Source organism: Lottia gigantea (genome assembly GCF_000327385.1).
Source record: "Lottia gigantea unplaced genomic scaffold LOTGIsca_24, whole genome shotgun sequence".
In the NCBI taxonomy this organism is placed as follows: domain Eukaryota; kingdom Metazoa; phylum Mollusca; class Gastropoda; family Lottiidae; genus Lottia; species Lottia gigantea.
Genome location: NW_008708707.1, coordinates 1,598,742 through 1,623,996, shown reverse-complemented (window position 1 = coordinate 1,623,996; position 25,255 = coordinate 1,598,742). Strand labels below are relative to the sequence as shown.

Below are 25,255 nucleotides of genomic sequence, written 5' to 3'. Positions count from 1 at the left end.
GACATTGCATAATTCACAATTGATTAAATCACATGTTAATCCGATTTGGTATAAAGAACATGTATTCTAATCAAAATGACGAGTTACAACCGATCGAAAAACCTTGAAAATGTTTGCATTCCACTCCTGTATTATAACTGCAAACGATCAATGCATACTGTCAAATCAACGACGGTTTTATTGGAAAAGTTTTAATGGCATGATGTGAAAAGAAGACTTATCCAAGCGGAAATCAGAGCCAACTTAAGGTATATTTTCCACAGAACCACAGACGTCTAATTAAAAAATTGGAATGTTGTAAATCGATGCTATCGGTTTCTCCGATATACATATTTTTTTTTTTAGAAAATCTCTTTACAATCCCTTTAAAATAATGTTTGGGCTCAATTTTTAACGGCTTTGGTGTATTTTTTGTGATCAAAACAGGATCGTTGAAATAAAATATTGGTATATCTCCCTTTCACTGAAGTAGAACCTCGCCCTAAAAGCACATAGTTGAATGAATGGTCTTTTTGTGTGACACTTATAACGTGCACTTACAAAATTATAATCTTTTATTTAAGTGCTATTTTTATTTAAGGCCATTATGATAATAATTGAAATTGACAAAGAACCCACTATTTTTTTTTCAGATTTATATAAATTTATGGTTAACATAACGTTGCTGAAAGAAGTGCGACTCATGTTTAATTTAAGTGCATTTTTGTAAATATCAACCGTTCAACAAGGAAACTGTAGCTGTAGAGGTGTTATAAATTCATTGCTAACATTAAGTAGCCGAAAGAGGTGCAGATTTAAGTGCCTTTTTAAAACTTGTTGATTTGCCATCGATGAAACCATAGCTTTTTAGAAATTTATGTGTAACAAAACGTAGCTGAAAGAAGTGAGACTCAAGTGCAGATTTAAGTGCCTTTTTATAACCCATTAATTTGCCATCAAGAAAGCTGCAGTTGTGGAGTCGTTATAAATGTATGTGTAACCTAACGTAGCTGAAAGAAGTGTAACCCAATCAAAAAGATTGTTGGTTGGTAACATATAAGATTTGCTGCAAAGAGTGCTTATGTAAGTGTCTTTTTAAAACATATTGATTTTCCATTGAGGAAAACTGTAACTGTAGAGCTGTTATAAATTCAAACGTAACCGTAATAAATTATCAAATGCGGATGATTTACAATTCTTATCAGTGTGGTTTATAGTTGGAATAAACCTTATCAGAAACAATGACAATCAGAGGAGTTCGAGTGGACAGTAAAAATGCTGATAATGATTTAAACGATGACGACGAAGGTGGGTATAAATTTTCTTAGACGTTTATACGTTTATATCTTTTCATCGTCAAACAATGGTGTTCGTTGGGTTCTGATATCAGTCGGCATATGAAAATCTGGTGACATCGAAACGTCGAAACGTTGCAACATACAAATCCAGCATCTTTACTTTTTGTAGTACAGTCGGTAAGAGTGTTTGAAACAAACTTTACACCACGTCATTCGCATGGTCACGTGGAACAAATGGTGTTCGTGGGTTCTAATCTCGGACTGTGGGTGTTAAAGTCTTGTCATCTTTCCTAATTATTCCAGTCGGCCTAGCTATAGAATCCAGGATCATTGTCAGGTTTGGCCAAGGCATACAATGGTTGTATCTTTCTTTCTTTCAAAGACGCCAGCTTTTAGTTAAATTAGAAAAACATATTATTACAAACTAATGACATAAAGCACCAATTCATTTCCTTACGGAAAGAAAACCCCGGGCAACCGATATGGATCATGGATTTTCATTCCCAGCGTTTTTACGGGTAACATAAGTTACTTCGAAAAGCGATTTCACAATAACTTCATTTTCTATGACTACAGATATCTTGGGGGCGATTATACTTCTGTTAATACTTGATAAGATAACATAAGATAACACATAGTCGATATTTTCTCACAAAGTCAATGTCATTGAGTGGTGTTTATGATTAAAAGGAAATTCGTGATGTTTTCTCAGTCCGTTCATTAAACAGTACATATAGAACATTACCAACACATGTTGCTATCCCGACCTATTGGTATACTTTTCTTCGAACGTCATAATGGTTTCTGAATTAATTTTTTACCGCAATTTCACATGTGTTCAAAACGCAATTTTCAATTGTGAGTCTTTGTCTGTAGGCTCATAGAAGGTTCCATGATCAAAATTTGAAATTAACAGTCACTCAACGCAGAAATTCCTCTTGGAATTGATCCAGAATTTTAGCTATCATGTCCATCAGTAACTTCGGATAAGCTCTAGCAATTGGAAAAGCTCACACTCTTTGAAAAGCTCACACTCTTTGAAAAGCTCAAATAGTTTGAAAAGCTTAAACAAATTGAAAAGCTCAAACAATATGAAAAGCCCAAACAATATGAAAAGCTCAAACATTTGAAAAGCCCAAACAATATGAAAAGCTCAAACATTTGAAAAGCTCAAACAATATGAAAAGCCCAAACAATATGAAAAGCTCAAACATTTGAAAAGCTCAAACATTTGAAAAGCTCAAACATTTGAAAAGCTCAAACAGTTTGAAAAGCCCAAACATTTGAAAAGCTCAAACAATATGAAAAGCCCAAACATTTGAAAAGCTCAAACATTTGAAAAGCTCAAACATTTGAAAAGCTCAAACATTTGAAAAGCTCAAACATTTGAAAAGCTCAAACATTTGAAAAGCTCAAACAATATGAAAAGCTCAAATAGTTTGGTTACTTCTGATTCGAAAAAATGATTGCCCTGGTAGGACTGTAAATAGTTTTAATTCAACGGTAACAAGCCGAAACCCTTGTCTTCCTCTCTAAGTAAGGCAACATTGAACCTTTTTGATCTTCGACACACCACTTACAATGATTCTGGTACTACTAATGCAGGCCACCCCCCCCCCCCCCTCACCCCCCTCCCTTTCCCTCCCCCCACTCCCTTTTGTAACCATGGCCGGGACACGCCATTGTTTCTTTAAAGCGACCTACATTTCTATGCTAAATACGATACCGTATGGTTGAATATTAATAATATATCATTTTACTAAACTATTCTATCGATTTTATGAGATTGGTAGAAGTCCAGCAATGATAATAATAGGTTGACAAAATGTCACAGTGATCCATGGACTGGATATCACATACTTGGGTGGAATATAGCATACTGTAATTTTTTTGACTGGATATCATACACTGTAGTCTTTAGACAGGATATCACATACTTTGGACTGTGAGTCGTTGAACTGGATATTACATACTTTGTACTGTGAGTTGTTAGAATGGAGATCACGCGGACACATATTGTAGTCTTTGGACTGGATATCACATACTTTGGACTGTGAGCGTATGGATTGGATAACACATTCTGTAGTCTTTGGACTGGATATCACATTATGTAGTCTTTTGGACTGGATATCACATACTTAGGACTGTGAGGCGTTGAACTGGATATCAAATTCTGTAGTCTTTGGACTGGATATCACATACCTTGGACTGTGAGTCTTTGGGCTGAATGCTGTAACTGAATATCTTTGAAACAAACTTCAAATATCAAATTCTGTTCCTGTTAATATCACATGCTGTAGTTTCTTTCTTCAATATCGCATGCTGTAGTCTGTGGACTGTATATCGTATACTGTAGCAAGTTCAGTATCCCACATTGTAGTCCCTGGACTGTATATCCTACAAGTCTTAGACAATGTGGAAACCTCAGGACAAATATGAAGAAGGTAAATTTCAATAGGACATTCAGAGGGATTATTCTTATTTGTTTTCTTATCTTTCAGAATGAAACTGTAACATGCGGTTCGTCTACAATTTAAAGAAAGTTACTTCGACAGAAATATTCAGGTCGTTATTACGACGTTATCGGTTGATAATTCCATATTAGGACAAAATTTTGCCATTAATTTAATTCATTCAGTTACGTTCATTTATGGACAACCGTGTACATTGGGTTATGCCCGTTGATGATCGCTCGACAGCCAAAAATATTGCTAATGTCTTGGTATCTTTTATTGCACACTGCATGGTGTTCGCAATCATAAGCTCGATAGCAGAAAACTAAGACGTAAAAATGTAATTCCAGGTCATAATTGTATCAATAATTGAAGTCGGTCCAATTATTGAGTAAAATATATCATGAAGTTAATATCGAAAACAATCTGTAACAGATGTTTTTGAATTTATATTTCATTCTATTATTCTGTTTATATTCAAGTAGAAAATGTCTACAGCCCAATTTATCTTTCAAATGACCGATGACTCTCATAACTAGGTTATAAATTCGGGCAGCCTCAAATATTTCGTCCCCTTCCCCTCCACTCTGATGTCGATGTCTCTGCCACTGTCTCTACGGCTCTAGTGTTTTTTTTTTATTTCAGATGATATGGTCAAGTCAAGTTTATGTTGTTTAGAAGGATGCTTGGCGACTACTTCTGTCGGATTTTCCTTTTTTGTTGCCTTGCCTACAGGTAATTGTTTTCTATTTATGAATGTAACTTATTGAATTAAGTAGATTGAAAGATGTTTATAGCATGTATCTTCCTGTCTGCATTTTTTTATTGTCGAATTTTATTTAATTAGCCAATTACTTTCGATTTATTTTATTGACGGCAGTGATGTGGGGCAACAGAATCGTCAGGGGGTCTCGCAGCATCAGGCACTTAAGATTTAATTTAATAAGAAGTTTGAAACTTTTGTTCCATTTATCCAGAAGGCGGAGCATGCTTCGTACTTTCAACCAAATTTTGGATTATTTTTCGATCAAAAATTGAAATATCGGAGATGTAGAAAAAAAATTAACGAATTTTTCTAATCATTCTAAGACTATCAGCACTGTTTTGAAATAGCTCTTCAGATCACCAAGACTGTATCCCAACATTAAAAAAACACAGTTTTACGCATCAATAAAAATTGACAACTTATTTTTTTTCATATTAGGTATTTTATTATTGGTCTATTCAAAGAAGGACAATGACGTCAATTTTTTCATAGCGGGCATAGTGTTAATAATTTTACCACTATTTGTGTTACTGGTCGTGATTGTCCTCTGTTTTAATAAACACCGTTTAAAACTGGACAAATTAAGATTTAGAAAGAAAACTTCGCAAGAAATGAACAGCCATGAAAACAGCGTATGTGCCAAATATTGAAAGTGGAAGATTCGCTGGCTCAGTCGAAGACTGAAGAGAAAGTTACCGCAAGTGCCAAATACAATAAAGGTGGGAATAGACGATGTCCGGTACGGTATACGCTGTGGAATGATCGACACAGTAGAAAATAGAAGTGAACACACGAGGTACGGCTCCGGACAAGGTGCGGACAAGATTCGTTTCTACTATTTCTACTGTATCAATAATCCCGCACCGGACACCGAATGATCTGTGTGGTTTAGTTAATTTTTACTTTTCTTGTATGGAATTGATATTCTTATGCTCCCAGAACACCCAATACCATTGAATTTGTCATTTGGGTGTCCTTTTAGGAGAATTTGAATTATGTCTATATCGATATATACATTATCTATCGAAGGAACTATGCGCAATGACATGGAGTTTGATGAAGATCTAATTTTCTGCTCAGAAAGATACCGTAGCATACAAGGGGATGTTCTCTAATTATGTGGTGTTGGTGTACTCTTGTACAATTTCCAAGCTCTTGACATTTGGAAATTGAACGTCATGATAGCATATGCCACCTAATGCCCGACAAATCGGACGTGATATTCGGATGGGATATCGGGATTATGTTTAAGGCCAGACATATAATGTCGGTTTCCATGGAAGTTGATTTGGCAGAACTTTTGGTGTCTGGACCTAAACCCAGTTCTGATATCCCATCCAAATATCACATCGGAGGAACTTTACTGTACATTTCTCGCGGTTTTGGGTTTGTTCTATTCTCGGTGATGATCGGAGTTGTGGAACCTTATATATAACCTTCTAACTTCTCTAAGATATTTATTATAAATTATAATGTTATGTTTTTAAATTAATTGATTTTGATTTTAAGACGATTGGTCGAAGTGTACACTCCCTTCTCTTAACTAATAGTTGGGGCCATGGATGCCTTAATGTTGAACTAGGGTACAGAGAGTTCAAAAGGTTGTGCCAAGCATGTGGACGACCACAATCCACCCAAGACCGATACATTTACAAGACAAGCTCCGCCATTGCCTGGTCAACACATTTTGTCAAGTTGCGAACTGAGGTTCCTGAAAATACACAACCACGATGGAGAAAACATATAAAAGGTACAAGACTAAGTGATGGTTTGGACAAACTTCTTGGTTCCCTTTTTCTTGGCCTACGAATCCTTTTATTTAGAGTACAATTATCTCCCCTGAAAAATTAAAATTAGTATTTGAGGATTCTTTGTGGTCTGAAAATTAAACATAACTACTACTTACTTCCCTTCGATAAGAACCCTTCATACATTGTTCAACTATCTTGACCGATATTTATCACCTAATAATGTAGCTATTTGTCAAAAGATATACGACTTTAACCAAAAAACGCAGTATATAATCGTAAATAACAACGTTCAGACACAGATTTCACATATATTTCGCAAGTAACAATAGGTTTAAACATTTGTCATTGATATTTTCATGATCTTTTGCTTCATAATCTCAAATATATTTCCACTTTTCCATCACTTTTGTAACTTTTGAACCATTGCTATTGTGTTGTAACTTTGCCATTTAACTACATACAATTTAAATACCCCATTTAAATAACCGTGTGAACTTTAATAGAAAAAATTTATAAAGGTCAAAGGTCAAATCATAATCTGTTTAAAATAAACAGAGATTATGTAACAGATCGTAACTCGATCCACCGATGTGCATCGTAAAACGGTAGAGTCTGGGTGGTCGTGGCTATAATACTTTATTCCCTCATTGCAGCAGATGGCACGTTTTGTTTACGTCTGGCTCTTTGATAAAACGTTATTCATTATGTAGTCTCGAATAAGTGAGTTGCTCGTGATGTATTGCTAGATCGACGGCGTAATCGATCGGTTTCAGTCCGTACTCTAAACAAAGCTATCTGTGCAGTCACCGCGAGAGATAGACTAGGAATAATTCAAACTGTATATTCTCTATGAAATGTGATAATTAAGAGGAATCTAACCAAACAATGCAATGAAGAAACGTTCGGATGCCAGTGATCTCATAAGAGGTAAGTAAACGAGTAAACCCCAACTCTTTCGAAGACATGGTCTGTTTGAATGAACTACATTCTAAACATTGGTGAGATATTGTATCGAACGCATGTTGAAAATCACACTGTAGAGTTTACTCTCGCTATAACGAGAAGTGGGGCATGGCTAAAAATCGATGCCGCCGACTCTCTTCCCGAAATAGACGAAAAAGACGATAGTATTGAATGGCAATATAGTTTACATTACAAAATTAGAAAATATATAGTGTTCAATATTATATGAGGCATGTTCCGTCGCTTTATGAACGCAGTGCATGATAACGACGACAATATCTAATGTTCATTGTGTACAAGGCATGTTCATTCGCATATAATTGTTCGTTTAAGGGAGGGTAGTAAGCCAGGAGCATTGAACATTATATTTTAGAACGAACTGGTGTTCAATATAATATAAGGCATGTTCCGTCTCATGCACAATTCACATTCCGTCGACGGACCTCTGTACGTCATGTTCCGTCGCATATACATTTAATGTCGATCTTCTTTACGAAGAACAGTAGGTCAGACGTAGACGTAGACGATAGTTCACTTAAGATATGTTTTGTACCTTAAGGATGTTTGTTCAGAAATCAGCATTGGTCACGAACGTCAAGTTTTCCTTACCGCACACTCGAATAACAAAATGAATGCCTTGACGTTTCGGAGCATGACGTTGTATTGGCGTTGAAGTGGGCATTGTATGTATGTATTCACGTGTTGTTGACCATAGTTACTAATAATAGTAACAATTGACATGGAAAATCGGTCGTCATTGTGTTTGTATGAAAAATACCAGGTCATTGCCCTTGCGTGTGTACCTTGACTCATCCCCTTTTGGTCTTTTAAAACCTCGGGAGTTAACAGAATAATTAAATGTAGAGAGAGTAAATGGATTAGCGATCATCTTTGCTACAGTCATCTGTTCCAGATACGAACTCCTCATCAGGGCAGATAGTCTGCGATATCAGCTTCTGCTTGAAGCGGACATTAAGAAAGTTTGGAAAAATGGTTCACTTTCCAATACGGAATAGAACATATGTAATATATATATTGTCGACTCAATGTATTCGCAGCTTTTCGGGACACCAAGTGCCACTCTGCGACTGTGCTTATCAACTTGGCATCCCTTTCATTTCGAACATTCATAACACATTATCTCATCGCAGATATTTTGACAGAACCTTTAAACAGATGTTGCAGAATCTGATACGAAATTTGGCAAATCATTTAAGACGCACAGCCAAATGCCTCGAGCAAGAAAAACTAAAGATAACATTATGTTGAAATCTACACAGACTGTTGTCAGAAAATCTGTAAGTTACAATTGACGTATCTGGTTAACGTGTAGAAATCAATCTCCAGCCAGTCTTTAGATACCAATACGAGTCCGTCCACCAGGTGGCGTATATAAGCGGTAATTTCTGGGCCTTACCCCCCTCCCTCGGCCCAATTAAATAAAAAAAAATGCATTCTACTTACACTTCTAAAATCGCATTAGACTTCGACAATTATTTGTTCTTTTGGTGGGGGCCCTTCTCACCCCACCATGACTAGTGCTCTAAAACTGCAAAGGGACGCTGAGACGCTCGGGTGGTTCAAGCTCCCCCCATCCCCCATTTTATTTCGAAATACATATTGCCTTATTGTGCACTGGTCTCGACGTTTTCCTCATTGCGCAACAAATACTGCTATAAAGTCTTAGAAAAAATCCATGTCATTTCTGCGGTATAAACGTGCTATAGAAATGATGAAAGGTAGTTTGTGAACATGCTGTAAATAATGAGAATTTTTCCCATGATGATTTTCAATTAAATGTCAGAGGGCCTCGAGTTTACTCTAATTAAATTATTATATATAATTATCAACTATTCAGTATTGCAATCATGTGAAAATGTTATCTACTGATCGTGCCAAGATTTGTAATCGTTGTTTTTCTGTTGAATTAAACGTAATTTTACGCTCTACACTATCTTGTTGTATTTTCGCTCTGGGCATAGTTTCTTGGTTGTATCATGTACATTATTAAGATGAATATTTTGTAGTTCAGTCGTTATTTTTCCTATACATCATTTATATCTCGTCTCCAGTTCCACCAAAGTTTTATCTAACGAAACTGATCTTGCATCGGACATTTAAAACTGCGTGCGCAACCAAAAATTAAAAAGTCACAGAGCCACGTGATTCTAACAAAACGAAAGTTATGGCGATGCTTAACACTAATTTACAGTCATCGTAATGGTAATTAAAAATTAAAAGGGCCTATTTTTGCTGACTCTACTCAGGCCGACAACTGTCACAATATCCACCAGAGGCTGGAATAGATGTAGATGTTTCGGACTAGTGAAAAACTGTGATACCAATTAGAAGATATGAGGTCACTATTGGGATTAATTAATTAATTATAACGACCTGATGGTGATGTTGATAAGAAAATATCGTTACTAATTGGCGTGAATTCGGCTTAAAACACCTGATCTCATAGTTTGTAACCTTTTAAATACTAATGGCTTATTGAAGGTCGCCAGATTTTTTTTGCATCCTAATGGAAAATCAACAAATTACCGACGTCAAACTGGTAACGTCGTAGGATTACTATTACATCAATTGTTTAGAAGGCCAATTTCTGCTTATTCTCAAAAGTGTTATGGTTAATCCCTTTAAAGAGACAGACCCGCCATCCGTTTGACCAATTGTACTTTGGTAACAGAAACGGGAATTTTTACCTGAGATAATCAGTAATAGTGTTCACAGCTCACCGTCGAAATTTGGCCTTCCAAATCTACATATGTCCAGAATTATCCGACGCGTTTGAATGTTAAAATGACGACTCGTCTTTTCTTGAGACTTGAAACGACATCTAAAGAAATAGAAAAAGAAATTCAAAAGCCTAAGGTATATTTGAAGTAATTATATGGTTTTCGTATATTTCTAGTACTCCCGAAGAATATTTACATAATATTCAAGACCCAAATCAAATCCCTCAAAATGGCCACCTCCCCTCCCCCTTAAGACAACACCTTTCGGAATTGCATCCAAATGTGCAAGGGCTCGATATTATGAGCGACTACGTGATACGGTGCATTAAAAAGTAAAACCCCCAAATTAGCATTGCTTCGTCGAAAGTTTTGGCTGCTGAACGTTAGGTATTAATGATATTAATGGTGCTATATATAGTTCAAATAGTAGCTTCAATCCGAGGTTATTGAATTATAACCAATCACGTTGACTGTTGACGTAAAAGCTAATCCGGAATTAGATTACATTAATGTTGTTTTGTCGATAGATTTAATAATATATATCCAATTATAGTAGTTACATATATTAAAGAGATTTCAAAATATGCTTTATAACAAAAGACCATTCGCGGTTAGTGACGTTACCAAACACTTAATTTTATTGGAATTGCAGGAACCACGGGCGTCTGATTGAAAATTGGAATGGTGCAAATTGATGCTATGAGTGTAAACGGGAATTGTTTCTTGTATCCTAAAAGTTTGCGAATGCAGCGATTTGATTGGACTGTACCCTTGCGGATACGACCAATCAAAACCCTCGTCTAATAGTTAGAGACAAAACACCCAGCTATATTGGTTACAGTCTTTCTGTCGAGGGCTCTGAATGCGTTAGTTATTTTTTCGTATTCCGGAAGTTTGTAAATACAGTGATCTCATTGGATTGCACCCTAGCAATTACGACCATCAGAGACCTCGTCTAGTAGTAAGAGGCGAAACATGCAGCTATATTGTTTACAGTCCATCTTTTTAGGACTCTGATTGGCTGTATTTGCCTACGTAAAATCAAGTTTGAATTTAGCCCTAATAAGGCGAGAGCATGGTAAGTTAAAATTGCATTGTGCAATTAAGTATTCTGCAGTCCAATATTCATCATCATTAGGTCTATGGTAAATCGTAGGAATGTGGTCTGTAGTTTAACAAACTATTAAAAACAGGTGCCGTTGTTATTTAGTGGTTTGCACCAAGTGATCTTTGGTTCATTCTCAATTATGAAATTCTCAATGTGAAACTTAGTAACAGAAATCGTATTACCAACTTTATTGGCTACAGCTCATCCTGTGTTTCGGACACACAGTCATCGACGGGACATCTTGGCTTGGTAAAATGGGTCTGTAGTATAGCAAACTATTAAATACAGGTGCCGTTCTTGTTTAGTTGTTTACACTTGGTGATCTTTGATTCACTCTTTATTATAATATTCTCAACGTGAAAATTAGTAAAACTAGTATCATCTGTATTGGCTAGAGCTCATCCCTTGTTGCTGACAGGCGTTTGAATACATAGCCATCAACAGGGCATCTAGGTTCGGTAAAGTTTCATAGATTACGCTTGGTCCTACGACAATAAGTGAGAGAAATCACTTAACATAAGAACAAAACCCCAAAAGTAGCGTGTTGTGAACGCCATAGAAGCTACAACTTTCATCCGACCTAGACGGTGCTTTGAGCGTTTATGTATGTCGGTGAGATTTCAACTTTGTTCGAATTGGGGGATTTTTTGGGATAATTCATTTTGAGTTATTGCCCTTGACGAAGCAATTTATCATGACTCAACCTAAATGATGAGTCGTACCAGCCCTGCGTTTTCTGTACACGTTTTGACTTTCTTTCAGGTATATTTTGATACGAATCCAGTAATCAGATACTACCGATTTGGGTGTTTTGATAGTCGTAGGTATTTGGATCTGGATCGATTGAACGGTTCGTTACAGAATGTTTGGTATAGTTGAGAAACTTAACGCATGGCCTGGCAACCACTAGATATTAAAGAATTTACCCAAATCAATAACTTTCAATACATGTACTATTGATTCACATTATTCATGTCTGACTCAAGACATCGACCAATTTATAAATGTAAGTCAGGAATTTCAAGAATTCCTTTTTTAAATAAATGATATGACCTGCTATAATGACTGTCTTATCGAGACAAGAATTCAAATGTCGTCTGTCAAGGGAGTGCTTCCTTCCTTAGTGTTTGCGAAGTTCTCAGAATTTATACCCATTATTCCAGTGGACACAACTGAAAATGGTTACGAATGGTCCGCTAAAGATCACTGCCAAAAGATTTCACTAAGGACCGGCTAGTAGAAAGGATCCTCGTTAACATAAGTTGTTATCCTTGTAAATAATGATGGTTCGTTCTTTCATTTTGTTTGTTTGTCTACCTGCCCTCGCCACCCCACCACTGGGTGTCGATTGTAAAATCTGCTTCATCTTATAAGATTATTGGCGATAGTAATGTCATAAAATGCTTAGTTTTAGTGACATTGCAGGAACCACGGACGTCTGGTTGAAAATTGGAATGATGTGAATTGATGCTAGCAATGTCCCCGGTGCTATACAGAGTTTAGAAAACCTCTTTACAATCCCTTCAATGTAACCGGCATACAATTTTAGACAAGACAAAGTGATATTGACTGGTGAATTGGATAACCTATTCCTTAAGCACGCTTCTTACCGATTAGTCCAATTGAAATGGTTTGACGTAAATAAATGGAGAGATCGTATCAGACATGATTTCAATTAGGGTCAAATTACTCATCAGTTTTTCCTTATATTTGTTTTAAATTGGCCTACTCAGTCTTCCTTTACATCACGATCTAAACTAGTTGGAGTTAAACGTTTCTGCTTCTGATTGGGCCAATGGTTACTAGTTACACCTTAATGGTGACGACGACTGTCGAGGTATCTTTAACGCCTTCTCTTTTAGGTTCCATCTGTTGAGGGTTAATAACACCATGAAGTGAACAATGGAGGAAAGTATGCTGGAATAGTGAAATTAGCCTAATCGTTATTCATTTTAAATGTCGAGAGATTTCTAATTCACACGGCCTACAGCGCACGGGGTCTCTAGTTATCGTCCTATCTGAACATTCTGGTTTATTTCCATGTTAACCCATCCGATGGTGGTGGGAACTTGAACAGTTGCGTATTTAGGGGGTGGGCTGTTGGGTCATTGCCCCACCCTCGGGAGTATTTTTAGGTGAAAATTAAGCCATGCTCGAATTCATCTCCAGCTATCTGAAAATCGTTAGGGTCTCAAGAGAGGACAAAACTATTGCCTACGTAAAAAAATCAAATCCAAAACATGTATTTACTGGAAAACATCAGCGGACTAATAATGCTATTGTCTTTGATAATGATACTAATTTGTGTAAAATTATTAGGCTAATGTTAAGTTCGCATGAACTAGAGTTATGATTGATTATGACAATATCGCAAGCAAATCAGTTTAATTAAGATTACAATTCTGTTTCTCTTTTTATTGATGTTACTCGTCTCCATTGTTTTCTACCTTAGTCTCTTTATAATGATGTTATTTATAACCAATCAAAGTGGGTTGTTTGGCTATTGAGGGTCTGGATTGACTAAAACCCGTCCTTGCTGACTCTTGCATTCTAAGGCATACATACTTTTTTCCAGAAAAACATACCCAAGCCAATTCTGTATTGACAGCAAAACAACATGGACTAAAATGACGTGTGACGTAATAAGATTTCAAATACACAAGCTGACCGATCTACATCCTGTCCCAACGTAAAGTACATTCCACTGCATAAATACGTTTACCATCCTCAGCGAACGCCTTTGACCATAATGATGTAATGACATTTCAAGCTCTACTCGAACTGGGCTACAACCCGTTCTCTTTAAGGGTGCATGGTTAATAATAGTGAATCATCAAAAACACCAATTCCAATACTGTATTGTCATAGCGAAAACCTTTAAACCATAATGACGCGATCAAATTCCAAGCTCCAATCTAACTGGGCTGCAACTCGTCCTTCAGAAAGATATATTCTAATGCATAAATACGTTTTCCAAAATTTAAAAAAAAAATCAATACCATACTGTCTTAGCGAACACTAGCCATAATGACGTAAGCACTCTACTCAAACTGAGCTACAACCCGTCCTATTTTAAGGTGCATGATTAATAATAGTGCTACATAATAGGTGAGATAAGCTGAACTTGACAAATAACAAACAAACCATGGGGAATGCCGTGTTTAGTTTAGAATAAGCCAACATGTCAATCGACCCATGATCTCTTGGCGAGCAATACCGACTTGTAATTCATTTCATACCACTCTCTCTTTAGTTGTGTTTCACAGACAATGACGAATGGTAAATATGTATTTCTTTTTGTATCAGTCTTAATCAATTGGTGAATGAAACGGATTTCGATCGGAAGCCTCCGAAACATTTCTCATTAAGGTAATCCGATGATTAAAGCATTTGATGATGAACGGATCGGTGAAACAAGCATTAGTCGTGTTGTGATATGAACGGATTCGAACCAATGGCACAATTTATTTTTCTTGTCAGTCTAAATTAATTTGAGATGAGCGGATCGGTGAAACAGATTGCGATCTAAGTATCGACAAGCATTTGTTGTGGAATAGTTTGCTTTGAACGGATTCGAACCAATGGCACAATTTCTTTTTTTTTTAGTCCGTCAAAATTAATTTGAGATGAACGGATCGGTGAAACGGATTGCACGTATCGACAAGCATTTGTTGTGGAATAGTTTGCTTTGAACGGATTCGTACCAATGACACAATTTCTTTTTTCTTGTTCGTCTAAATTAATTTGAGATTAACGGATCGGTGAAACGGATTGCGATCCAAGCGACAAGCATTAGTCGTGTTGTGATATGAACGGATTCGAACCAATGGCACAATTTATTTTTTCTTGTCAGTCTAAATTAATTTGAGATGAACGGATCTGTGAAACGGATTGCAAGTATCGGCAAGCTTTTGTCGTGGAATGGTTTGCTTTGAGCGGATTGCGATCGCAAGCTTCATGCGTATTGATAGTTGGATGCGTTTTGCCATGCGAGAATGCGATCTTATGGTACTACATCGTATCGCCCTGGATGTGCTAATCCGATGGCTATAACGGCTCAGTTGTTCCATTGCTATGAATTGCTGGTACATGATTTATAAGCAATTTTTTTGAACAGAAACGTAATTGGCCTTCCAGCTCACAAGTGACAAATTAAATTTAAATGGGCTTTTATCGCATCAGAAAAGAAAAGGTTGATCGATGGACGAAGAAAGCTTTTTCATTACATAAGAATACATCAAAGCATCGTCGTTAAGAAAGGAAATTAAAACATCAACGACCTAATTCGTTGAAGATCTTTAAGACGATGTTGACAAATTTGTAGGCGGTTTATCGATTTTGTCCATGCTGTTGATTATCTACATTAATTTATTTCATTAGATAATTGGGTATAGTTTCTTGTATACAAGAAATAACCATTTCTCGCATTATGGATCACATAGCGAAAAGTCTAAAATTTCAATTAATGCTCCATCTTTTTAACCTTCATAATGACATAAAGGTGGGGTCTGGTCGACTGGCGATTCAAAACCTCTCTTCGGATCTTTCGTTGCCATTACGAGCGTCAAGAAACTGATCTACTACCAGCAACTGTGATAGACTGGATGGTCACAAATTCTGACTTACGAAAATCAAAATCTAACGCCTTGTTCGTCTGCAATTTAAGATTACGTGTCGGTGACGTAACTGGATGGTCGCAAATTCTGAACGCGCAGGACGACGACCAGGATCCAATTTCTTTGGGGGGCTTTGGACTTCTAAATCTATAGCGATTCATCTGATTTCCTCAGAATTTCGTTGGTTAAAGCAGTAATCTTACAGAAAACGTACTGGCGTTGAGAAGACAATTGAAAGTCTCTTTTTGTTGAAGAACATCAAATTCCATATATTCTGATATTTTCATACACTATTCTCTCTTGTTGACGGAGAAGAATTTACCACGGAGGTATTGCTAGACTCTTAAAGGGAATGGTAGTATTTTCATTTCTACAGCAGTAACAATACTGCCTTTTAATTACTGGAGTATATATAAACAAATAACCATATCACGGAAAACTGACTTCACAAACGTGTGTGGTACGTGACTGTTACATGCCTTGTAATGAAAAGTTTCTTTTGTGTGCATTTTCCCTGCTTTCAAATTTAGTTTGTGGCATTTCGTGTTATTTAGCTTAAACTTAGTAATTTAAGTTAAAAGTACGAAAACAACCACTGTGAACGATGACCGCTTTAAATGTAGTTATATCACAACCAAATCGTAAGTTATTTTTTAAATGCTTATGGGGTATAGTTGTGTAGATATTTGTCGTTGCATGGCTCGGCCATCCATATTACTTTTCAGAATGCAAATCTGACGCCTAGTTAGTCTGCAATTTACGATTAAGTGTCGGTGTCGGTACAATTTCGGGCGCCGTAAATTCGTAAACCCTTGACAAGGCAATGAACATTAGACGTCAACTATGTGTATCGGGGACACTGTCAGCATCAATTTGCACCATCCCAATTTGGTTTCAGACGTCATTGATTGTTGCAACACCTTTCACTAATGTGTGTTCAGAATTATCCGCGTTAGAAAGTTAGAAAAAAAACGACTCGTCATCTCTTGGGACTTTGTCATATATAGAAAAGACATATATAGAAATAAGGAAAGAAATTTCTAGTTTGAGATATTATTGAAGGAATTACACCATTTCCGTACATTTCTAGTACTTCTGAAGACTTCTAACATATATTCAAGAACCAAACCAAACCTCGAATATGGCGAATCTGCCTCTTTAAGATCAATAGACTTTTCAACCCAGAGTTTACTGTTTGTCAACGAACTGTTTGTTGGTAAATGATTTATTAAACTCCGCGAAGAAAAGAGAAGTTAATGTGTACAAGACTATGGGGATTACGCTTCTGCGACTATTTGAACAATGTCGTATTGTTGGACAAATACCTTAGAGGGCTAGCGCACTCACTTCATGTCTACTCATTGATTTTGTAAGCTTCAGGTCTTCGGCGTACAAGCCGGTTTATTCCTGGTCATTAGAACAATGCTTAATTAAAGGAATACTACCTCTTAGAATGGACACAAAATTTAAATTCTCAAACTTGGACAGTAAGTGTATATATTCATCAGTTGGATTTACCAGGTGACATGACTAAAGAATAGAATCCCTATATAAGACGATATATCCATTAAACTAAATAATTATTGAAAAACGCTTCTAAGCGTGATTCAAAATTACTAAATTTAATGAATTATTACTTAGTTTTATAGATTTATCAGATTATAGAGGGATTCTGTTGTATAGTTATGACACTAGATACTGATAAATAAAGACTTGTTTGGGCAAAGTTTCAAAATATCAATTTTCGTCATCGTAAGAGGTATATCTTTAAGTCATTATCAGCGATCAGTTAATTAGTAAAAGTGCCGAAGTAATAATACACAAGGTCCTTGACACTGACTCTATAGTGATATGACAGCTTTTAATCCTCTTGAACAGTAATAATTTTCTCCTAGGAAATGAGAAAATAATTCTTTTGTTTATCTTTGAAATAACAAGCGTAAATTGGTCGAGGGGCATATTTTCACTCGTAAACTGCCTCCAGTTTAATTCCCATTTGCCTTCAAGCGTGATTGTTACCCGCTAGGTCTTACCCATAATACATCATAGGATTCACCACGTCGAGTTCGACATGTTCGTTGTAAGTCACATTAAGCTTGTTATAATTAGAAAAGATTATCGAACACCATATATATCTCTCTACGGTCAAAACGTTCTGACAATCTTTCTGCGAGGTTCTTGAAGCGAAACACTTTTTTCAGGACTCTCGAATGTGGAATCGAGCCTTTTCGATTAAGTGACATTCCAAAAGGACACATGGCACCACTTTGTGATTGAGTTTGTCAATTAGTATGTATTCGAATGAACTAACAAGTTTGTCTGGTGAGTTTGCATACTAAGTTTTCAATGTCACCTGATAGAAACTCTTTGATTGGTTTCGGAAAGTTGACAATCCCATCAAAGTAGAATGAAAACTTCCATTACTTAATTTTGATAACTGTATTACATAAAATCATGCACACATGTGGTGTACAAGTGTGATCAATACATGAAGAAGATCAGAATTAGACTGAAAGGGACAGATTCGCCATTTGACCAATCATACCTTATTCTCAGAAACAAGAATATTTAAGCTAAGCCTACCAGTAATAGTGTCCACAGCTCATCGTCAAAATTAGGGCCTTCAATTCCATGTGTGTCAGAATTAACTTTGAAAGTTAAATCAACCACGATCTTTAAGTGAAAATTCTAATGACTAAGAAGATTTCCTGGCGAATTTCGCTAATGAGGAAGGGCATACAAATGTTATCCTAAGTCACCTGATAACACTCTACGATTGATCTCGGTAACATCCATTAGCCATTAGATCAGATAAATCATTTTGGTAACTGTATCATATGAAATTATGAAGTCGATGGTGAAAAAGTGCGATCAATGCACAGTCGCGATCAGAATTAGACTTAAGTGAAAAACAGCTTCTGAACCGAAATTATAATGACAAAACCATGTTGAATAAATATTGAAATAGGTGGCTACGTACTTATTGCCCTCGCTTAGTCTAATACCACCTCGTTAAATCATATATCTCTTAGATTAAACCCAAATAACCCTAGGCGTTGTATTCTCTAATGAAATTAGTTTAACACTGTTGTTATAATATCTTCACTGCGATTTGAAAATAATTAGCAACATTCCATCTTAATTAATGTAGCATCCTACTGCGTTTTTGTTGCTTGGTGTCTCGATGTATTGTCTATTCTAAGGAATATTTTGATTCCACGGTCGGTACCTTCAAGAGTCTGTCTGGCTCAATATCAATCAGCAACACTCCATCTTAATCAATGTAACATCCTAGTGTGTTTTAGTTACTTGATGTCTCAATTTATGGCCTGCTGGAACTGAAAAGCTTCCAGAAATTATGTTTCCTTTGCCAATGCTTTCGATGGTCAGTTTAAAGGGGTGGGGGGGGGGGGTGTACTGTCCGAATTAACATTGGTCCTAAGATAAGAAAAGAATTCCAGACATTCCGATTCCATTGCAAATGCTTTCGATACCAGACCCGGTTCAACTATGACGTCCCAACGTCTTCGAGTGACACGTTTTTTTTCTTGGCTGTATTGTATGTTGTAACATTTGCAAAGAAAAAAAGTTAATTCCACGACCAGTGCCTTCGATGATCATTTCAGTGCAACAGGACGTCTTAGTGCCTATTGTAACGTGTCTGATGCCATGATCGGTGTCGAGGAACAGTCTATTACAGAGTACGTTTTGATACAATCTGCTAGCTAGTTGGACACAATGCAATATAGCTGTGAGTGTTCCGATTCAAATTCAAAATTTGAAATCTTGTAACGATAACCACCAAACGCAATAGAAATATTCACATGTGTACGAAACCAGGTAAACTTTTTTTTTAAATTACAAATTACATTAGAAGTTAAATTCTGACATACTTTTAAAGGAAATGAGTTTAAGATGCTACTTCCACCATGACCTTTTCAAAATGGAATAAAGCAAAATATCTCGATGTTCATTTTACTCGTGTGATGTTAGCCTGCTCTTTGTCAATTTCTAACTGTCGAGAAGTTGCCGTTTATAAAAACGCAACTGATACGTTGTTCTTGGCAATCAAAATAGGCCAGGAATTATCTCTATGCACTATGAAAAAACTGTGCGCATTAATCCGCTTGAATCAGGATTAAGGATTAACAGATAACTTAATCCGGTCAGATGTTCACGCGCTAGTCAATATCAATCAAAACAGCTGTTAACAACCGTTTCTTACGTCATTCTTCGATGATTTATATATTACAAAAAGATCCCGTTAATTAAAAATTATCTATTTAACCTATTAAGCATATCAATTTAGTAATTTTAATAACTAGGTCAAAGTTGTCTTTAATGATTTCTAAACTAGGAAAAAAACGTTAATAAAAAATGTAAATTATCTATTTAAAGTTTATATAACTATTAGTGACCTATTAAATCTAAGTATTAAGTATATCAATTCAGTAATTTGGTATATAGGTCAAAGTCTACATCATTACAACAGAGGTGAAACTCAGGTCAAATTCTTATTACATAGTCTGTTAGTTTTTAGTAGGAGGTCGTAGTAGAAACTTCGGTATATGAGTCACTTTGAGTGATATATTACGTTGAGTGATAACTTGCTTGTATACTATTTGTTATATGTGAAACAGTCTTCGAACATTTTAGTGTGCAGCTTGTCGTTCAGTCGTTATGGGACAGCCTAAGTTAATTCAGGAAAAACCCGAGATAGGTAAATATCTTCCATTTTCGCTTTCATTTATGTCGAGTTTTGAATTTGAATGGTTTGACGATCAAGCGTTCAAATCAGGCAATATTTGAGTAGATAGTTCAAATTCTTCCTCAGAAAATGCCTTGTCCTGACTATTGATTTCGAATCTTCATTTTGAGTATGACAACGATGTAGCAAGATTTTTTTCAAAGCTTGTTCTAATTGGCAAAGGATACGGGTGCAATGAAAATGAAATGAATGGAGTTTTACGTCCTACTTTTCTGCACCATGTGGGCTATTAAAGACGGTAAAGGAGACGGATGCATGCGACCAACTAGTTGTTTAAATATGGTCACAGTTCGACTGTGGATTCAAAATCTTTCGATAGTATCCATCGCAGGCGACATGAGCGGAACGCTGACCGCAATTCGCAGATTCAAACCACCCAAGTCGACTATCAATTTTTATTAAGATGTAGAACACGAACACCCGATTGCAACTGCGATATTCAGTCGTCGGTGTGCTGGGATCGACTTAATTCCACAGTTGATCAGACACCCCTGGATGCTGCCAGTTGCTGGAGTCATTCAATTCCAGCTGCCCAAAGATTTTGCCAGCCCACCTTAAAGAGATTGTAAAGAAGTTTTCTTATTTTTTTCAAAGTATCGGGTATACTGATAGCATCACCATCCAATTTTTAATCGGACGTCTGTGGTTCCTGCAATTCCACTAAAACTAAGCGTTTTATTACGTCACTGTCGCAAAAGCCCTTAGATATTTTGATCAGCTTTTTCATTATATGAATATTTGTCACTGTAAAGATAGTGGAAATTACATTAGTGATGAAAAAGTATTTAAAATACGAACATATATTTCATAATGTAGTTTATAATTATATTAATAATATAAGCTTATTACACGTTATATAAAAACACGTGAAGGGATTGTGAATTATAATACATTATGTATCACACAGATTTGTATAAAAATTTTTAAACACAGACAGTGGTCAAAATACACCAAATGAATCATACTAATGGGCTTAAAGGGTCAGACTCGCCATTGTCGAGGGTCAATTTTGATCTAGAATATATTTGAATAGTCTTCAGAAGTACCAGAAAGGTACAAAAAAATCACATAATTCCTTTAAAAATATCTCAAACTAGGAATTTCACTTTCTTTTTGTCTTTTCTTTATATGGCAGGTCTCGGGAAAAGACGAGACATCATTATAACATCCAAAAGCTGTGAATACTATTAGTGATTGACTTAGCTAAAAAATAATTCGTTTCTCAGACTAAGTTAAGATTGGTCAAAAAATGGCAAACCTCTCTATTTAATATTTAAACAAACATAGGTGCTTTAACCTAATGTCTATATATGTATGACCTTGTTTATATAAAAGGATAAAAGGACGGGCATGTTATCTAAAAATAACACATTGTGAAAGTCGTGTATTATGCTAATCCAATTGTGTCAGAACAAAGATGAATGTGCCTTTTCCTCATAAACATGTTATGAATCACCAGCGTATTGTGCATTAATGAATGAGGAAGTTGCTGATGAGTATACTGATGATTCAAGCAGTTTGTATTGTTAGTGGTTCGTCGGAAGGGTTTGATAGCTGACGCTTTACTCAGTACTGGCATTGGTAGCGTTGTCAAATTGGTTTTGAGTTTTCATTCCCTTGTCAAATTAGAATTGACCGTTTAGTGCTGTGTCAGAGTGAGTAAGAGCGACAGAATTGCCATGACGGGCTTTCAGGAAATTATTTGAAAGCAAAAAAATGAGAGTGGAATGGGGAATCACCAGTTTCAGTTCTGCCCGAGCCCATACCACCCCCAATGTAGAAACACCACTACTCCAAAGCACTTCATTGCTATCTCATTAAGTGTCTATTTTTACGTAGTCGATTCCTACGGTATAGAAACACTCCCAGTAATGCTATGTTTACTGTTTAGTCATTCTACCTGAGGAGCCAGATGAAAAATGATTGAGACTTAGTAATTCAATGAAGTAGAAATCGTCTGTAAACACACAGTAATATGATGTTATATATTGACGATCACAGGTGTGGTGTGTAAACATACACTAGGTGTTCTGGTTATCATAGTACAACCAGTTACTCAACTACCATTGGTCCAAGTCCACCGACCCCATCTCTGGGGACACAAACCCACAGAAAAAATATTAACAGGCATTGACTTACAGCGGGGTCTCAGAATGCAGAAGAGCATATTTATTATCTTTTATCCCATTGGATAAAAATTTTCAGATTTTGTTGACACTAAAGTGATGTTAGGTATTCCCCTCAGCGTTAATATGGGGATCAACTTCTAGGCACACACACCCTTTTGGGTATTGTTTACAAGGTTAAGGTTCTCATCAACAGCGAGAGTAAATTTTGTTTGACGAGCTTTAAAATACTTCAGAAAATATCCTATTTTCATTTTTTTATTTTTCATCGTTAGCACAATCTGATCCATTCTCACAGACTAGACTTTCAAAGAATATTTCGTATACGCCTGTATTTATATTTTCTATTTTTTTCTGTTTCCAGATGGTCCTACACCTAAGAAATCTCGATGTGGCAAGAAATGCTTTGTGGCAACAGTGGTAACTTTATTTTTGTTCTTGATATTTGTGGCACTTCCTGGAGGTACGTATCTTTGAAATTATAAACTTGCACTAAATAGTTGTGGCAAGTTCAACCTACGAACTTCAGTTCCGATTCCCGATGATGACAATGTAAATTGCCGATACGTTCCGAACGTTAAAACCCAGGAAAAGCTTACAATAACATTTTGTTAAATCATTTAAGTGTCATAAAGCGCGTAATGGTGGTAATGTAAATTGCTGAAACGATGCGTTCGGTACAAACTCGGGAGTAGTATACCCTGATACCGAAAATGCATCTTTGCCTCTTCTTTACTTTCACCCAGTTATTAATTTGTATCGTCTCTTTTGTTATATTTTTAGGCATTTTGATAATTGTCCATGGAAGAAGGGTGGATAGTTTGGGATGTATCTTAGGGGGGACAGCCTTGGCTTCGACCCCAGCACTAGCCATTGTCGTGGTGTGTATCGGATTTTTTATTCGCAGAAGGCGAAGACGCTCTAGTGGAGCCTTAGCATTAAATCATCGAAGGATATAAATTCATCAAAAGAAGTCAGCGATGTGATTCACAATTTTTTAAATGGTATCACGTTAGCTTTAAGTTATATTTTGAAATCGATCAAAAAATTCCAGGGATTCGAAATTTATTAGTGATCATTAGATAAAAAGAGACGTGATGTCGGCATCTCCATGCTAGTCGATTATTGATAGTTCGTCACGCTCTGGTCGTCACTTGAAACAGATGTGATGCGTAGCTGTACATAGATTATCGATAATGCTCTGATGTGATGTAATACGTCACGCTCTCTTAATCACATGCGACACAAGGAACAGAATATTGATCAACAACCCCGCGTATACGAAACGCTGATTACGACAGAACGTTGTGGATAAACGACATGATAATAATACATGTGTGACGATTGCAGATGCCAAATGATAGTTCCACATGAGCGTTGCTTCGATTGCTTATAGTTGTGACAAATTGTGTGACGGTACGTGATACTTTCTCAATGTGATTTTGAAAGTAACAACTGTGACATAAGTAAAAGTATATGTGTGACGATAATTATGACATTGTCAAATCGTGTGATGTTGCGTGATGCTTGCTCAATGTGATTTTGAAACGTAACAACTGTGATCAATGATCAATCTTTGCGACTATTACGTCGTGTGATTGGGATGATCAATATGTGCTCAGCGCAAGGTGATAGGGTGCATGTGTGCAAGTGTGACGCATGTTGCGGTTGCGAAGCTTCGAGTGTGCTTAAAGACATGATGCAATATTTTCAATACGAGGAATATCATTGAGAAGAATACTCAAAACTAATCTGTGATTAAATCGAATGTGCTAGTGGTAAATCGAATGTGCTAGTGGTAAATCGAATGTGCTAGTGGTAAATCGAATGTGTTAGTGGTAAATCGAATGTGCTAGTGAGGATCGTGGGAGAATGACATATATCAAACAATGCTATTTACTTGTCAACTCATTTATCAAATGTCATGTACATTTTCATATATTAAAGCTACCATGTACCAACAAACCCACGTGTAATATAGTTAGTTTTCATATTAAAGCTATCATGAATATATACACATTTTGAAAATATGATACTTCAACTATGAATCGACAAAAGTCTGTGAAAGCATGGTTCATATTAAAGCTACCGCGAATCGTGTGGTATATAATAATGTTTTATATTAAAGCTACCATGAAGCTACAAAACTTTTTTGCAATAACCAATTATGAATCGACTAAATTATCTGATAGAACATTCCATATTAAAGCTACAGTTATTCTACAAATTTACGTTTAAAATGTTACTTAGAAATTTCATACATTAAAGCTACCATGAATCTGAAAACCAAGTCACAATGAATGTCATCAGTATTAAATATTAACTTAGAAACTTAATAACTTTTATATGAGATCAAAAGTCACAAATTGTACTTTAATTATATAAATACATATATTTTCTGTGTTTTTATATGTAAAATTTTTTTGATTTTTTAAGCCGAATATAAATGGCCAGATGACCAGAGCTGCATTTTAATCTGCTTTTCCATTATTTTTTCATCATTTTTTGAAAGCACGTGTACATAGTGATATCAAAAACCAATTATCAATTTGACTGGCACCAGCATAGTTCCTGGTAATGGAGTTGATATTTGTTTTATTTGTTTTTCTCTTTGATGCCAAAGATCGTAATCTCAAAGAAAGTTTTTCAATGAATTGTACAGTGTACTTAAAGATTGGAATTTTTC

The 25,255-nt window shown here is 36.1% G+C and overlaps 2 protein-coding genes across 2 annotated transcripts; both read left to right on the top strand.

Moving 5' to 3' along the window:
• Positions 1-1,220: 1,220 nt before the first annotated feature.
• LOTGIDRAFT_160269 (hypothetical protein) lies at positions 1,221-5,146 on the top strand (the record flags this gene model as incomplete). Its single annotated transcript, XM_009055323.1, has 3 exons — positions 1,221-1,287; positions 4,376-4,465; positions 4,935-5,146. 3 exons carry the CDS (start codon positions 1,221-1,223, stop codon positions 5,144-5,146), a joined length of 369 nt encoding a protein of 122 aa, XP_009053571.1.
• Positions 5,147-16,279: 11,133 nt separating this feature from the next.
• On the top strand, positions 16,280-23,834 carry LOTGIDRAFT_231926 (hypothetical protein; the record flags this gene model as incomplete). The annotated part of the gene is made up of 3 exons (XM_009055322.1): positions 16,280-16,316; positions 22,934-23,032; positions 23,353-23,834. The coding sequence occupies 3 exons, from the start codon at positions 16,280-16,282 to the stop codon at positions 23,526-23,528; spliced, it is 312 nt and encodes a 103-aa protein (XP_009053570.1). The 3' UTR covers positions 23,529-23,834.
• Positions 23,835-25,255: the final 1,421 nt, after the last annotated feature.